Source organism: Ictidomys tridecemlineatus, chromosome 5 (genome assembly GCF_052094955.1).
Source record: "Ictidomys tridecemlineatus isolate mIctTri1 chromosome 5, mIctTri1.hap1, whole genome shotgun sequence".
In the NCBI taxonomy this organism is placed as follows: domain Eukaryota; kingdom Metazoa; phylum Chordata; class Mammalia; order Rodentia; family Sciuridae; genus Ictidomys; species Ictidomys tridecemlineatus.
In genome coordinates this window covers 62,110,492-62,126,128 of record NC_135481.1, presented here as the reverse complement: position 1 = coordinate 62,126,128, position 15,637 = coordinate 62,110,492, and the positions used below count along the sequence as shown (strand labels likewise).

General features: G+C 44.6%; 1 protein-coding gene across 1 annotated transcript in view; it reads left to right on the top strand.

The window, feature by feature from the left end:
* Plek2 (pleckstrin 2) overlaps positions 1-14,747 on the top strand; it is a 28,435-nt gene extending 13,688 nt beyond the window's left edge. The window contains exons 2-9 of the mRNA XM_078050093.1: positions 1,463-1,627; positions 4,740-4,921; positions 6,365-6,456; positions 6,756-6,943; positions 7,127-7,228; positions 9,214-9,297; positions 11,812-11,890; positions 12,631-14,747. Of these exons, the coding sequence (XP_077906219.1) occupies positions 1,463-1,627; positions 4,740-4,921; positions 6,365-6,456; positions 6,756-6,943; positions 7,127-7,228; positions 9,214-9,297; positions 11,812-11,890; positions 12,631-12,758 (1,020 nt within the window). The 3' untranslated portion in view covers positions 12,759-14,747. The remainder of the gene's footprint in view (positions 1-1,462; positions 1,628-4,739; positions 4,922-6,364; positions 6,457-6,755; positions 6,944-7,126; positions 7,229-9,213; positions 9,298-11,811; positions 11,891-12,630) is intronic.
* Positions 14,748-15,637: the final 890 nt, after the last annotated feature.

Sequence of the window (15,637 nt, the reverse complement as noted above, 5' to 3'; positions counted from 1 at the left end):
GCCTCTTTAAAAAACATATTGATGGGCTGGGGATGTGGCTCAAGTGGTAGTGCGCTTGCCTGGCATGCGTGTGGCCCGGGTTCGATCCTCAGCACCATATACAAACAAAGATGTTGTGCCCACCGATAACTAAAAAATAAATATTAAAAAAAAAAAACTTTTAAAAAACATATTGATAATTTGAGAGGCAAATACTGTTCTCAAGTCTGTCTTTGTCATCATCCATTCAAACCTTTGTTAATTAGACTGAAGAATCTCGTATACTATAAACTTAATTGTGTAAAAAGAAAATGGATAAAAACAACTAAGGAAGTATATGAAAATATTAGCTGTGGTTATTTTTGACTAATGAGATGGTAGGTGACTTTAATTTCCTTTACACTTTTCAGTGTTTTCCAAATTTTCTGTGTATGCTTCTATTTTAAAGTCAGAAGGTGTGTTTTTAAAATGCTGGTGACCCATGTTGACATGTCATGTGTTTGTGCTTTTTAAAATATACAGCAAAAGGACTGGAATGAGTGTCTCAATGTTGATCTGGCCACTACCTTGTAAAGCAGGTCATGGATTTGTTTTTCTTCCTTCCTACTACTTTCCCAAATATTCTTTAATAAATACTGTTTCATATATATATGCAAAAAGAAATATAATGGTGTGAGAAAATGCTCAGCAAGGCTAAACAAGACAAAGTGAGAAAATAAAGCCATATGTAATATGGTCTTTTTATGTGTGTGTGAGTGATGCTGGGATTGAATCCAGGGGCACTTTACCATGGAGCCACATACCCAGTTTTTTTTGCTTATTTTTTATTTTGAGACAGGGTCTCTCTAAGTTACTTAGGGCCTCACTAGTTGCTGAGGCTGGCCTTGGACTTGCAATTCTCCTGTCTCAGCCACCCAAGTCACTAGAATTATAGGCATGCACCACCACTTCTGGCTTGTAATATGATATTTATTTTTTTTTCTTTTCAGAACTGGGGATTGAACCCAGGGCCTTGCATATTCTAGGCAAGTGCTCTACCACTGATAAATATGGTCTATTTTTTTAAAGCGAAAACTAAAAGGGAAAAAGACTGAAAGGAAGTGTCAAATGTTAACAGTGGCTGTCTCTTAGTAGCAGAATGATAGGCACGTGACTTTTTTCTTCTTAATAATTTGCAGTTTATCTCAAGGTTCATGACCAGGAACAGATGGTGGGTGTAGCTCTGTGGTAGAGCACTTGCCTGCATGTGCAAGGTCTGGATTCCACTCTCAACACTACATAACACACAAACATTTATAACCAGAAAAAGGCCAAATGGCAGCCAGAAGGTCAGTGCCAAAGGTATTTGCCAGATATCCCAAAGAAATGTCAGAGAAAGATCCAAAATACTGCTGTGTCTGTTTCCATAGCACATCTGGTGAGCATCTCTCCATGAACATGGTGTCCTCCCCTCTCACCTCGGGGCTTTCCTGTCTGTTCACAGGGCCACATTGTCCACAACTGGAAGGTGCGATGGTTCATCCTTCGGCAGAACACGCTGCTGTACTACAAGCTTGAGGGGGGTCGGAGAGTGGCCCCTCCCAAGGGCCGGATCCTCCTGGATGGCTGCACCATCACCTGCCCCTGCCTGGATTATGAAAACCGTCCGGTATGTGAAGGTTCCTGCTGTCCAGCTCCCCACCCCAGACACTCCTCACCTCTGGCTCTTTGGGAAGGTGGTGTGGGTAGTGGGAAGAGCTCGGAGTTATAATTGAAAGACTTGGTTCAAGTCATGGCTCAACCATCTCCCAGGTACCTGACCTCAGGCAGGTAGTTAAACCTCTCTCCATTGTCGTCTGTAAGATGGGATGAGATAATTACACCCAAATATCTCCTATGAAGATATGGGGATATGAAGCCATGGTTTAGATGCTTTATGGAGAAAGGCACGGTGGCACACACCTGTGATCCCAGTGACTTGGGAGACTGAGACAGGAGATCATGAGTTCAAAGCAAGCCTTGGCAAAACGTAAGGCCCTAAGAAAATTAGTGAGACCCTGTCTCAAAATAAAAAATTAAAAATTTAAAAAAAAAAGGACTGGGGGTGAGGCTCAGTGATTAAGCACCCTTGGGATTTAATCCCTAGTACAAAAAAATGAAAAAAAAAAAAGATCACAATAAATGAAACCCCTGAACTCATAGGTTAATTTGTTGACCTACTACCTCTTTTTTTGTGTATCTGTGGTATGGGCATTAAACCCAGGGGTGCTTTACCACTGAACTATACCCCTAGCCCTTTTTATTTTTATTTTGAGACAGGGTCTCACTAAGTTACCCGCTGGCCTTGAACTTGCAGTCTTCCTGCCTCAGTCTCCCAAGTAGCTGGAATTACAGGCGTGAGCCACCACTCCCAGCTAATTTGTTGACCTGCTATCTCTTAATAATCTTTAGGAAACAGTGGAGAGCAGAGGTATTGGTAGATGGGATGGAGATGGGAAAACTATGGTTTAAATTTCAAAAAAGAGAAACAGGCTAAATTTGCTGGAGTTATGAGCTTCATGTTAATTCTACATAAAATTCTCAAACGGGTTTGTTATTTTGCTTAGTTCGTGAGTACTTGGACTAAAAGAGACTGAGAGTAGCCAACAGATCCACTAAGAACAAATCATAAAGCATATATAAAATTAAAATGCACCTAGATTTTTTTTTTAAATTTCTAGTGTCTCCTGAAATTCTTTTCATTAAAATGGTTAATTGCAGACTGACTGTACAGGTTCTGGATCTGAGTTCACTCTCTTCTTCCATGATACTGATGAGTGAATGTTAACTTGGAGGCATATCTTCATGGGGTTCCTTGGGGCCGTGAGCCAGCCATGCCTTATTCACCATTTCACTATTAGTTTAGGTGAAGAATATTAAGTTTGCAAGCAAAATAAGTTGGGAGTTGACATTTGGGAAGCAGAATCAGAATGAAGTAGAATGTTTCAGAAGTGTTTCAGAACTGGCCTACTCGGGTGACATTTAATAGAGTCAGACTGAAAGATCCCACAACTTGTCAAAGAAATTCCTTAAATGCCCATTTACATTAAAAAGTGCCAGGTGCAGTGGCACACACCTGTAATCTCAGTGACTTGGGAAGCTGAGGCAGGTGGAGCTCATGTCCAAGGCCGGCCTCAGCAACTTAGTGAGACCCTATCTCAAAATAGAAAATAAAGGGGCTGGGGATGTGGCTCAAGCGGTAGCACGCTCGCCTGGCATGCTTGCGGCCCGGGTTCGATCCTCAGCACCACATACCAACAAAGATGTTGTGTCCGCCAACTAAAAAATAAATATTAAAAAAAATTCTCTCTCACTCTCTCTTTAAAAAAAAAAAAAAAAAAAAAGGGGCTGGAAACGTGGCTCAGTAGTAAGCCCCTGAGTTCAATCCCCAGGACCAAAAAATAAATAAATGAAAGATGGGAAAATGAAAGGCTCTACAGTGCCTGGAACTGCCCACACTCCTGTGATCCCAGGCGGTAGCCTCTGATGTTCTGCACCCCTCAGATCCTGGAGCAGGGTATTCCATTCCGTGGGCCATCTGTGAGAGTGCTCAGTGTGTGCAGAACACTTAGTAACTGAGTGAACTGCTTGAGGGTTGGGGATGTGGCTCAGTGGTAAAGTGCTTGCCTAGTATGCCCAAGGCCCAGGTTCAATCCCCAGCACTGAAAATATAGTAAACTGGTTGAGAAGGAGTGTAAACTATATCCTAACACAGAGCGTGGAGTTGGGTTCTTGTTTCATGAATGTGAAGAATGAGAAACTCAGATACAAGGGTGAGAGTAAAATAACAGATAATAATAAGTAATAATAATAATTATTGATACTATTATTAATAGTTATTATTAATAATAAAATAACAGATAATAATAAGGAAAATAATTACTTAGTGGAGGAAGAGGAAGAAAGCAGAGCTCTCAAAGAGAGAGGGGTCCCAAGAGAGGGATATCAAAGAGTGACCCTTGTCTAGGAGTTTATATAAGTTTAAGGAAGTCAGCCCCTGCCCAATCCTGGGTGTGGTGTTTATTGTCCATGAGGTACTCCTGCAGCCTTTAGGCCCATCAAAATATCCACCAGGCATTTCCCCTCTTTGGAGAGGCATGGATCCCAGTCACGTAGATCCTGATTTTAAAATAGCCTTTTTGTAAGTTTCTTAGCAAATATCTGCAGGTGCTGATTGTGCTTTACTGCCCAGGAAGTTGCCCGGGGGGCCCATCTCCCAGTCCTCCCTGCCTTATCTCTTTCTCCTGATGTCAGTGGAATGTGTGAAAGACCTGGGAATGTTTAAACTGGAGGGAAAAGAGGCTCAAAGGTGGTGTCACTAACAGTTTGATTCAAGGGACCATTAATAAGAAACTCAGACTCAGTGAGCATCTCTAGCTAAGGGGCAGAGGTGGGTTTTGGTCCCATTCAGCCTGGCTGTAGAGGCTGAATGCTTCCCGTTTCAGTGCAAAGCTGTCATGGGAGGAGAGACTAAGTGACCCCAGAGGCAGATTCAGGACAGTGTCCTGGAAGCAGTCCTTGTGCTAACTAATCTGCCCCAAGGGGAAAGGCTGCCTTAGGAGGCCGTGAGCTCCCCACTGCTGGAAGTGTCTGAGCGCAGTTTCACAGACCACTGGGGTATAGACAAGGGGCCAGGGCACAGGCGGTCACTGGGCTACCCCACCTTGGCCCTGTCGTTTCTGCTGACCGCGTGCTCTGGCCTGCTGTGCCTTTGAGTGCCGTCTGACTCTTTCTTCCCACAGCTCCTCATTAAGCTGAAGACCAGAACTTCCACAGAGTACTTCCTGGAGGCCTGTTCTCGAGAGGAGAGGGACGCATGGGCCTTCGAGATAACAGGGGCCATCCACGCAGGGCAGCCCGGGAAGGTCCAGCAGCTCCACATATTAAAAAACTCCTTCAAGCTGCCCCCTCACATCAGCCTGCAGTGAGTGCCCTGCCTGCCCCACCCCTTCAGCCTCTGGCCTCTCTGCAGCCTCTCCTGTGCGCCCAGTGGGGAGGGGGGAGGTCCTTGGGGAGGGGGCTCTGTGGTGCTACACAGGCCTGGCTGCGACCACCTGGTGCTTCAGGGCTGTCAGCTGTCCCTGTCTGGGTCATACTGACCTGGGAAGGACCTGAACCACTAGCCCCACTCCTATGTAACCTCTTAGAACTTTGCCACTTTTGCCCACCTTGTGAAGGAGGTAGAGACCCCCGCCCACCCCAACTCCATTTTAGACAGGTGCTCAGGGCTGTGTCACAGTTTCTTAGGGCTCTCCACCAACTAGGTCACTGGTCTTTTTGTAGCCTGGTGGCACAGATGATGTTTTCTGGTAGCAGCTGTAGTCTTGCTGGGTGGGGGTTCCTCGTTCATTCATTCATTAAAATGTTACTGAGTACCTCACAAATATGTGCAATTATCATGTACCAATGTTTAAAATCAAAAAGAAAATAAATAGTTATTGAGTGCCTACTGCATGCCATGTACTGTGCTGGGTGCTTAGCAGACGCAGGTAGGAGTAAATAGAATCTCATCTCTGGGGCCTTCCAGCCCCAGTGTATACACATAAAATGAGGAATGATCTTCTGTTGGAGGGAGTGATCGTCCCATAGAGCAGAAGGAAAGCTGGTCAGAGGTGGAGGTGATAAAGTAGGGACGAATGTTGCAAACACTCCCAGGCAGCCAAACCCTCACACCCATCACAGATGAGGGATGTGGGCTGGGAATGCACCCCACTGACTCAATGGAAGAGCACTTGCCTAGGATGTGTGAGGCCTGGGTTCCATCTCACACACACACACACACACACACACACACACACACACACACACACCACAGACATTGTGCGTCCATTCTGGGCTTTTAACTCCATGCCAGGCACTGAAATCTGGCCTGTGCACTTTCTGTGTGTCAAGGGGCTGCTAAGCCGTGGCACATGTGGGGAGGACTGGGTGGGTGGGTTGTGGTTGGATTCAGAGAGGCTCAGCATTGAGAAGTAGCTGGAGGATTTGCGCTGAATGCAGCAGATCATAGAGAAGCGTGTTGGCTCCTGCACACTCATGTTTTGTGTCTTGCTGTCCTGAGGATTGAACCTAGGGTTTTGTGCATGCTAGGCAAGTGCTGTCCCACTGAGCTATCCTCCCAGCACTATTGTTGCTTTTAAGTAAATCCACAGCTCTTTCGCCTCACTACAAGGGTAATGATTAGATGCCCGAGAAGAGAAATGTCTGAGAATCCTATCAGATTCTGATGCGTCATGGAAGGCCCCCTCCCCTCTGGTGTGGATCACACCCCTCGCCACATGCCTTATTCCCTGGCAGTGGCTCCTGGGCCCTCCCTTGAAGCTCTGTGTGACGAGGATCCTTCTCCTTTGCCTTCCTTCCATACCAGCCGCATCGTGGACAAGATGCACGATAGCAGCAGCGGGATCCGGCCAAGCCCCAACATGGAGCAGGGAAGCACCTACAAAAAGACCTTCCTGGGTGAGCCTGCCCATCCCAGGGACCGGGCGAGGCGGTGGACACAGGACACTTGGGACCCGGGGCTCAGTGGAGCGCTTGACCAGCCCCTATTGAAACCAGAGCTATTTGCTGGGCAGTGATCTGGCCTGAGATGGCCACATAGGTGTGGCCGCGGCTGGGTGTGGCCGGCGCAGCCTTCAGTCTGCTCTTGGCTGGAGCCCGAGTCTGCCTAGGAGGAGGGGGAAGGTCACAGACAAGCACCCTAAGGAGGGTGGGTGGGCGCCCGTGGTCTGATGGGTGCTGCCCTTGCCCCGGCGCAGGCTCCTCCCTGGTGGACTGGCTCATCTCCAGCAGCTTCGCGGCCAGCCGTCTGGAGGCGGTGACGCTGGCCTCTGTGCTCATGGAGGAGAACTTCCTCAGGCCCGTGGGTGTCCGGAGCATGGGAGCCATTCGCTCCGGTGACCTGTCTGAGCAGTTCCTGGATGACTCCACAGCCCTGTACACTTTTGTAAGTTAGCGGGGCTCCTCTTGCCACCAGGGGAGAGGGAAGAGGCAGAAAGAATGGGCACAGGGAGAGGCCGAGGGTTGGGGACAGCTTTGTCCCCAGGAGGCATCCTCTTTCTCCTGCAGCCCCGAGCCTGGGCCTGGGGCTATTTCTGTAGCACAGTCCTTGCTCCCTCCTTCCCACTAGGCTGAGAGCTACAGGAAGAAGCCAAGCCCCAAGGAAGAAATCAGTCTGAGCACCGTGGAGTTAAGCGGCTTGGTGGTCAAGCAAGGCTTTCTGTCCAAGCAGGTATGGCTGCCTTTGACAGGGAGGAGGGGCACGCTGAGGAGAGGCAGGAAGGAGCCCTGGGGGGCGCTGAGAATGCTAGAACACCCCCATTACCAGCAGGGTCTGCAGAGCAGTTGCAGAAGCCAGTCAGACCATCACACGCCCAGGTGTGGGGAGTATTCGGGAAAAGCATAAACACATGGAATCATCACAGCACTAAAAAGTAACTTCTGGGCTGGATGTGGTGGTGCACACCTGTAATCTGAACAACTCTGGAGGCTGAGGCAGGAAGATCACAAATTCAAAGCCAGCCTAAGCAATTTAGCAAGGCCCGAAGCAACTTAGCAAGGCTCTGCCTCAAAATGTGGTATATATACACAGTGGAATATTACTCAGCCTTAAAGAAGAGTGAAATTATGGCATTTGCTGGTGAATGGATGGAGCTGGAGAATATCTTGCTAAGTGAAATAAGCCAATCCCCCAAAATCAAAGGTTAAATATTTTCTCTGATATGTGGATGCTAATTTACAATAAGAGAGGTGGCTAGGGAAAAATAGAGGCAGAGGGGAGTGAAGGGAGGGGAGCAGGTATGGGGATTAGAAAGGATGGTAGAATGAATCAGACATTATTACCCTATGTACATAAATGATTACATGACTGGTGTGATTCTACATCATGTACAATCAGAAGAATGAGAAGTTATACTCCATTTATGTATGATGTGTCAAAGTGCATTCTACTGTCATTTATTACTAATCCGAACAAATTAATGAAAAGAAAAAAAGGCTGGGAATATGATTTAGTAATTAAACACCCCTGTGTTTAATCTCTGGTACCAAAAACAAACAAAAAACCCCAAACAACTTCTGCATGATTGTTTCATTTCAAAAATTTGTGACCTGCTTCTTGCACAACAGGATCCCCGTCTGCGATTAGGTTCTTTACCAGCCACACGACTGTGTGTTGACCCCAGGCCCCTGCTTCTGCTGAGTCTGGCAGGAGTCCTTACTGAGGGCGGTACTGAGGCCCCTGGAGGAGCATGAAGAGGGTACAGGAGAGACTCATGAGTGTCTTTCAGGCCAGAGGCTAAAGAAGGTTTATGATCTAGGGTCTCAGGCCAAAGAGAGTGTTTCTCCACCCACACATCAGATTAACCTTTTACACATTTAGTTTTTATTGAGTTCTATAATGGATTGCTTCAGAATGTAATGGTGGTTTTGCTGTAGATGTATGCATGTGTAAAAATGCACAAATATACATGCAGCTGTAGTTTGTTTTTGAACTAAGTTGACCATTAAAGAGCTGGTGGAAGTTGGTGGCCTTGGGTTCAGGTTGACACCTGCTGCCCCTGTCCCTCTCTTTTGCACCAAGTAACATCAGGATAATGCAATCCCCTTCCTTTTGATGCCAACTGTCCTTGGCTCTGTCAACTAAATATGAGGGTGTTTTTACAGGAGGCTCACTGAACAGGGGCTCATGTCATGTGAAGTCTGTGACATATATTGCATCTTCAGGAGTCCTGTGGACTGTTTTTATTTACTTATTTTTTATTTTTATTTTTGACTGGGGGTTAAACCCATGAGTGCTTTATCATTGAGCTACATGTTATTTATTTAAAGATTTAAAAAAAATGTTTAGTTGTAAGTGGACACAATACCTTTATATTATTTGTTTATTTTTATGTGGTTCTGAGGATCGAATGCAGGGCCTCACATGTGCTAGGCAGCAGCTCTACCACTGAGCCACAACCCCAGCCCCATATTTTTTATTTTTTATTTTGAGGCAGGGCCTTGATAAATTGCTGAGGCTGGCCTTGAACTTGCCATCCTCCTGACCCAGTCTCTTAAGTTGCTGGGAATACAGGCAGCGCCACTGTGCCTGGCCAGACTCTTTTGTTTTTAATGAGGTTTTTATGGGGTAGGCTGGCTTGTTGGGGTTTGGTGCAGGGAAGTGGAAGAAGATGGAGAGCTGTCACCGAGGACTGTGGATCCGTTTCTTTGCTGCAGGGTCACAAGAGGAAAAACTGGAAGGTGCGACGCTTTGTTCTGAGGAGGGACCCCGCTTTCCTGCATTACTACGACCCAGCCAAAGTGAGTGCCATGGCTCCCTGGGTGCCCTGCTGCCTCCAGACACCTCCCTGCAGAGCGGCAGCTTCCTCCCGCCCTCACCCTGAAGGGCCAGCTGCTCCTTCCTCTCCCCATGCGGTCGGTCGCCTGCGCAGCGAGTGGATTCTTCTGTGCCCACCTCTTCCTATGGAAAAGCTTCATTATTTTGAGAAGAAAAACATCTTTTACTTTATTAAAGCCCGCTTCCCAGCCTCCTCCCCCTTTGCCATCTGAAGAGCCCATGGATTCTGCCTCTTCCACTCTTTGTTCTCCCCTATGCTTTGAAACATTTCTTTCGTTCTTTTTTTTTTTTTTTTTTTTTGTGGTACCTGGGACTGATCCCAGGGGCATTGTGTCACTGAGCTACATCCCCAGCTTTTTATTTTTCATTTTGAGACAGGTCTTGCTAAGTTGCTGAGGCTGGTCTTGAACTTGCAATTCTCTTGCCTCAGGTTGCTGGGATTACAGGTGTGCGCCACTATGCCAAGCTACTCCATTTCTTTTTATTATATGTAAGCCATAATTTACTTGTTTTCTTTTTCTTTTTTCATAGATCCAAGAATTGCTTGCTCTGAATTTCAGAAAATAAGTAGAGCCTCATGCTGAATTGATCTAAAAAAAAAAAAAAAGAATGGTCTTATAGTCAAGGCAGGCCGCTCAGCCTTATTTTGGTACATGTATGATTTTCTTTTTTTTTTGAGATAATGAAGAGTGGTTGGGTTGGGTGTAGTGGCTCACACCTGTAATCCCGGCTACTCTCTGGGTTGAGGCAGGAGGATCACAAGTTCTAGGCTGGCCAGGGCAACACAACTTAGTGAGACCTGTCTCAAAATAAAAAAAGTGCTGGGACGTAGCTCAGTGGTAGAGTGCTTTCCTAGCATGAAGCTTTGAGCTCAGTCTTTAGTGCCCCCAAAACAAAACACAAAAACACAAAAAGTAAGAGTTTCAGTCAGGAACCCCTACCCTCAACACAGAGCTGGTAAGAACCCATGGTGCTCTGTCAGGCCCTAAGGAGGGTCAAGGACCAAGGAGGGACATGGCAGGAGGGCTGCCTGAGGGGTCAACCAATGAGCCTTCCAGATGCACACGTTGAAGCTGGGTGTGGTGTACTCACCTGTAATCCCCGTGACTCAGGAAGCTCAGGCAGGCGAATTTCAAGTTAGCAAGGCCCTAAGCAACTTAGTGAGAGTCTGTCTCAAAATAAAAAATCAAAAGGGCTGGGGATGTGGCTCAGTGGTAAAGTGCCCCTGGATTCAATCCCCAGTATCCAAAACACAAAATAACACCAATATCTCCCTCAACAACAACAACAAAAACCAACAACAAAACCGCACACATTGATCTCAAGCCTACTTATAGGATAAAGGTCAAGCTTCTCTGTGGCTACCTCAAGTCCTTTTTTTTCACTGTTGGGGAGGGATCCCAGGGCCTCAAGCATGTGAGGCAAGTGCTCTACCACTGAGCAACACCCCTAGCTCATCAATTTTTTACAAAGCTGGGGGCGGGGGGGGGGGGAACAATCAACAAAAAGAATAAAATAAAACTTCAGTTTTGCCTTAACTCAGTCCAAGGGACAACTACTGTCCCTTGATGAATTTACAGAAGCCCAGTCAGCATCCCTTAAAGACAATTTAATTTCTCCCTGGCTTTGCCTTCACCCTTCCTCCTGCATGGGCTCTCTGCCCATTGCTGCACCCAGGGCTCACTTCTCAAGGTTGATTCCTCTTCCCCCAGAGGCTGCCCTTGCTCCGTCCCTCTAGGTGTGGATCTCTTCTTCCCCTGGACTGTCCCTTCCTTAGCATGATCAGTATCATCATCTCTGGCATTGTTACTTAACCATTTCATTTTTGCCCTATTTCTTGCTGCCTGCACCACTTATTGTGAAATTCATTATTGATTAATTGAAGGGACCCAGGGGGCTGAGGCTCCTGGTGTGTAATTGTCTGAACCATTCAGACAAGCCACTTTTGCTTCATTCAGTTTCATATCCACCATGTAGCAGAGACTTGTATAACCGTGTCTCCTATGCAGGAATATCAGTGTTCAGAAGTATGACTATGTCTTTTTCTGATTGCTTGGCAAGACACACAAGAGGGTTAAGGAACTGGTGCATGTTTCTCCTGGTAGTACTGGATCAGAGGCTCAGTTTGAGATATCTCCAAGAATGAAACAGATTGATATTTAACTCTGCTAGACCTGGTGACAGCAATGTTGGTGGCACTCCTGCTACTGGGTATGAAAGGAAGAGGCCCAAACTTCCTTATTGGCAGTAACTTGGACACATGATGCTCAAATTTAGCCTCATCTATTATAATTTATCGACTCCCTCGGTGCTGGGATTTGAACCCAGCAGGCAAATGTTCAACCACTGATCTACACCCCCCGCCCTACACATAACTTGGAATCCTTCTTTAACTGGCCTGAGGATGATTATAGGGGAGAGTGCAACTCTTCCTTTTTGTGCGTTCACAAATCCTAATTAGATCTTTTTCTCTGCAGGAAGAGAACAGGCCAGTGGGTGGGTTTTCTCTTCGTGGTTCACTGGTGTCTGCTCTGGAGGACAATGGCGTTCCCACTGGTAAGGTGCAGCTTCAGTCCTGGCCTGAAGATCTCAGGGGCCTTCCTGTGCATTTCAGGAATCCCCCTCTCCTGCCATGGAAGACTGCGCTCTGGGTGCTGAGTAGGGCTTTAATCAATGAGATAATGAATGGTGTGAGTTTTGAAGTCAATTTCAGAAACAGAGGAAAAGTCCATATGGCATGTTCTTAAGCGTTTTAAGGATACAACTCAATATTTCTCATTTTAAATATTCTCTTTCCTCACATTCTGTGATTGCCCATAAACTCCTACCTATGAATCATAGCTCGGCTCACACAGTGCTTCATTTAGTAGCGCACTTTTGTATCTGTTATCACATCAATTCTACAACAGACAGTATGGTAGGAAGATATTCCCATTTTGTGGATGTGGAAGTTGAGGTTCAAAGTCATACAATTTCAAGTCAGACACCATATTCTGTGCCTACTCTTAACTTTCACATACTGGATTCTTGGATGATTCTTTGAATGACGCTGTAGGTCTGTGGCTAGCATAAGGGGCCAGAGAGGATTTCCAGAAATGTCCAGACTAACCAGTAGCAGGCCTTAAGGTGATGAGGAGGGAGAAGGAAGGATAAGGCAAAAACATGCACCTCATGGGATTTTCTAACCATGTACATAAGAAATATTCCTATTTGTCCCTTTCTCAAGATGACTTTCATCTGGTTCAAGCTGAAAGTAGACATGGATATTTAATCACTGATTTATTTTTCCTACCTAGGGGTTAAAGGGAATGTCCAAGGAAATCTCTTCAAAGTGATCACTAAGGATGACATACATTATTATATCCAGGCCAGCAGCAAGGCTGAACGAGCAGAGTGGATTGAAGCTATCAAAAAACTGACATGACAAGACCCTTGGGGAGCAGGACCAGGATTCCTTCCTCCTACCAGATGGTAGACAGGATTTCCTGAGAATGGAGGAAATCCATGTTGGGCTGGGGATGGAGCTCAGTGGATCTGGGTTTGATTTCCAGCATCAAAAAAAAAAAAAAAAAAAAAAAAAAAAGTTTAACATTGTACATTTTGCACTGCTTTGGAGTGAGACTGCTAAGAGTGAATTCCTCAGGTGCCAGTGGTGGTGCTATTTCCTTCTCTATTTTCCCATTACCAACCTGGAAAGCTATTCTAGGACAGCCATTAGGCATCAGTATCTTGACTTCTGCCCATCAGGATAGACAGCTATGATCCCTTTTTGGAACTCTCTGTATATTTAGTTTTTTTTAATGTGGTGCTGGGGTCAAACCCAGTGCCTCATGCATCCTTTTTGAAACTCTGGCCATTCTGTAATAAATAAAATTCTACTCTCGAAGTAGCTTTCTCTGAAATGTCAACATCTTATTTTTTTCAAATGCAAACCAACATTTGTTTCTGCTTTTAACTCCTAAACAAAGTTTTATAGTTTTCAAAGGTTTCATAAGTTGAGTATGGAAACATTTCAAGTGATCTGCCACTAAGACTCACTTTTTTTTGCCCAGGAGCATTCTACCTCTGAGGTACATTACTTTTTGAACTGCAAATTGAATCCAGGGGTGCTTTACCACTGAGCTAAACCTCCAGTCCTTATTTCTTGAGGCAGGGTCTTACTGAGTTTCTGGGGCTGGCCTGGAACTGGTGATCCTTCTGTCTCAGCCTCCTTGGAGTTATAGGCCTGCACCTCCATTCCTGGAGAAACTTTGGTTTTAGAATGAACACTGAGACAAATAGGTACCAACGAACACCCCCAGTTGGGAGATTAACCTAAAATAGTGAAAAGTCTGTATCATAGTATTTTTAAAGAACATTTTTATTATTTTCACGTTTATACAGTGATCTGGCATAAGCCATTGCCAGTGTTCTTGCCAAGTACAAGTGCTTGGACTTCAATGAATAAATAAAATATGTAACCTATATTTAAGGGGAGTGGCTACTTCCATAGTGCTTAAATAAAAACTTGTCCTCTTAAGACTGAACCGTCTCCTCTATTAATTTTGTCCCATAATAACTGACCAGGATTGGGGAGTCCAAGCTGTTTTAACTTACTCCTACCCTTTAAAGCACCATTTTCTATTTGGCCTTTTGCTAATGTCTAAAGTCTATTGAATTTTATTGCTTTAAAACAATTTTTAAAAAACGTTTATTGCTTTTTGAGTATTGATTGGTGCTTATCTGAATTAAAGTACACTTGGTTTAATGACTGCCCAATCTCAAAACTGGCACAATGGTGCCTTTACATGGGAAATAGGATTTCTAAGAATTGGAAAGTAGGTGACCATCAGCTTGAGGCAAATCAGCAAAATGGTACTAGCATTAAAACTTCTTAAAAATCCCTACTATTTAAATTGTTCTTGATGTACACGTGAATTATAAATGGCTGAGGTATGCCAGCTGAGTAATAACTCTGCTTAGCATGATAGTAATTATCATATCTCTGTAGCTCCCCAAAGTATCTGAACATTGTATAAGAATCAGCTTGTCTTGCTATAAAATCTATAAAAATAAAAGAAGTTCAAACCTTCCTATTTCCTTTTCACCATTTTCAATTAAGGTATGCACAAACAAAGACTCAACCTGTTGCTAATTTGGTTGTCAGAACTAACCATTTGACCACAGAGGCTGAGATGGAATAAACAGGTAACATGAATATTTTTAATGAAAAGGCTTTAGTGGAGAATCAGGATTTGGATAGGCTACTGTCATTGTCTGTCCTGTTCGAGCTGTTCAGGAATATGTTGTTTACCTTGTCCTCATGTATCTTGTCCCTGTTTTTAGGTCAGCATATAGACACTTTTAAGTTTAATCTGTTCTCGTACTCTTATCAGTGAAACACTGATCCTTTCTTTGGCTAGGGTCAACAATTTACAAAATTGTTGCAGAACTGAGTAAAAGGCCCACATAGGATAAAAAAAAAATCAGTCACCATGGAAACCACCAATATTTTCCAACAGTTATGGCTTTCAAAGTATGAAAACTTTAGTAAACATTCAATTTCCATGCATACACCAAAGGAGCACCTATTGTATTTTGGTAACATTTTGATGCTAGGAATTTTTATAAAACTTTGATGTTTCAAATATAGAAGTAAAAATTTTGTGTCAATCTTTAATACATCCAGATTTTATTCCCCATGTGGCAGTTGGCTGGCAAACTTCTTGGAATGGGCCATCTGAAGTTAAATCTTTGTATTAAAAAGCTCACACAACCTGACAAAGTAAACAAACGGACAAACTTTCATAATTGGCAGAAACTCTTTCACCAATAAGTTCTTCTAAGTATTTTCTAGTCAGTTCCCCTAAAAAAAAAAAAAAAAAAGATACGATCATACTTTTGTTGTCCAGGTTGGCTTCAAACTCCTAGGCTTAAGCAATCCTCCTGAAGCAGGTCTGACTATAGCTGTACACTAGAGCACCCAACTCCAAAAGCATTAAAAAAAAAAAGCTGTAATGAGTTACATCTAGTCCTGGGTTGACTAGGATGAGTTAAGTTTGATCTGCAGAGTTTTGTTTTGTTTTGTTTTTGGCACCAGGGATTGAACCCAGGGGCACTTTACCACTGAGCCACATATATTTAGAGACAGGATCTTGCCAAGTTGCCTACAGCCTTGCTAAGCTGCTGAGGCTGGCTTTAAACATGAGCCCCTCCTGTCTCAGTGTCCTGAACCACTAGGATTATAGGTGTGCACTACCACGACTGGCTGATCTATGTTTTAATAGATGTTCTTAGGGCTAGCAGTAAAGTTCAATAACTAGT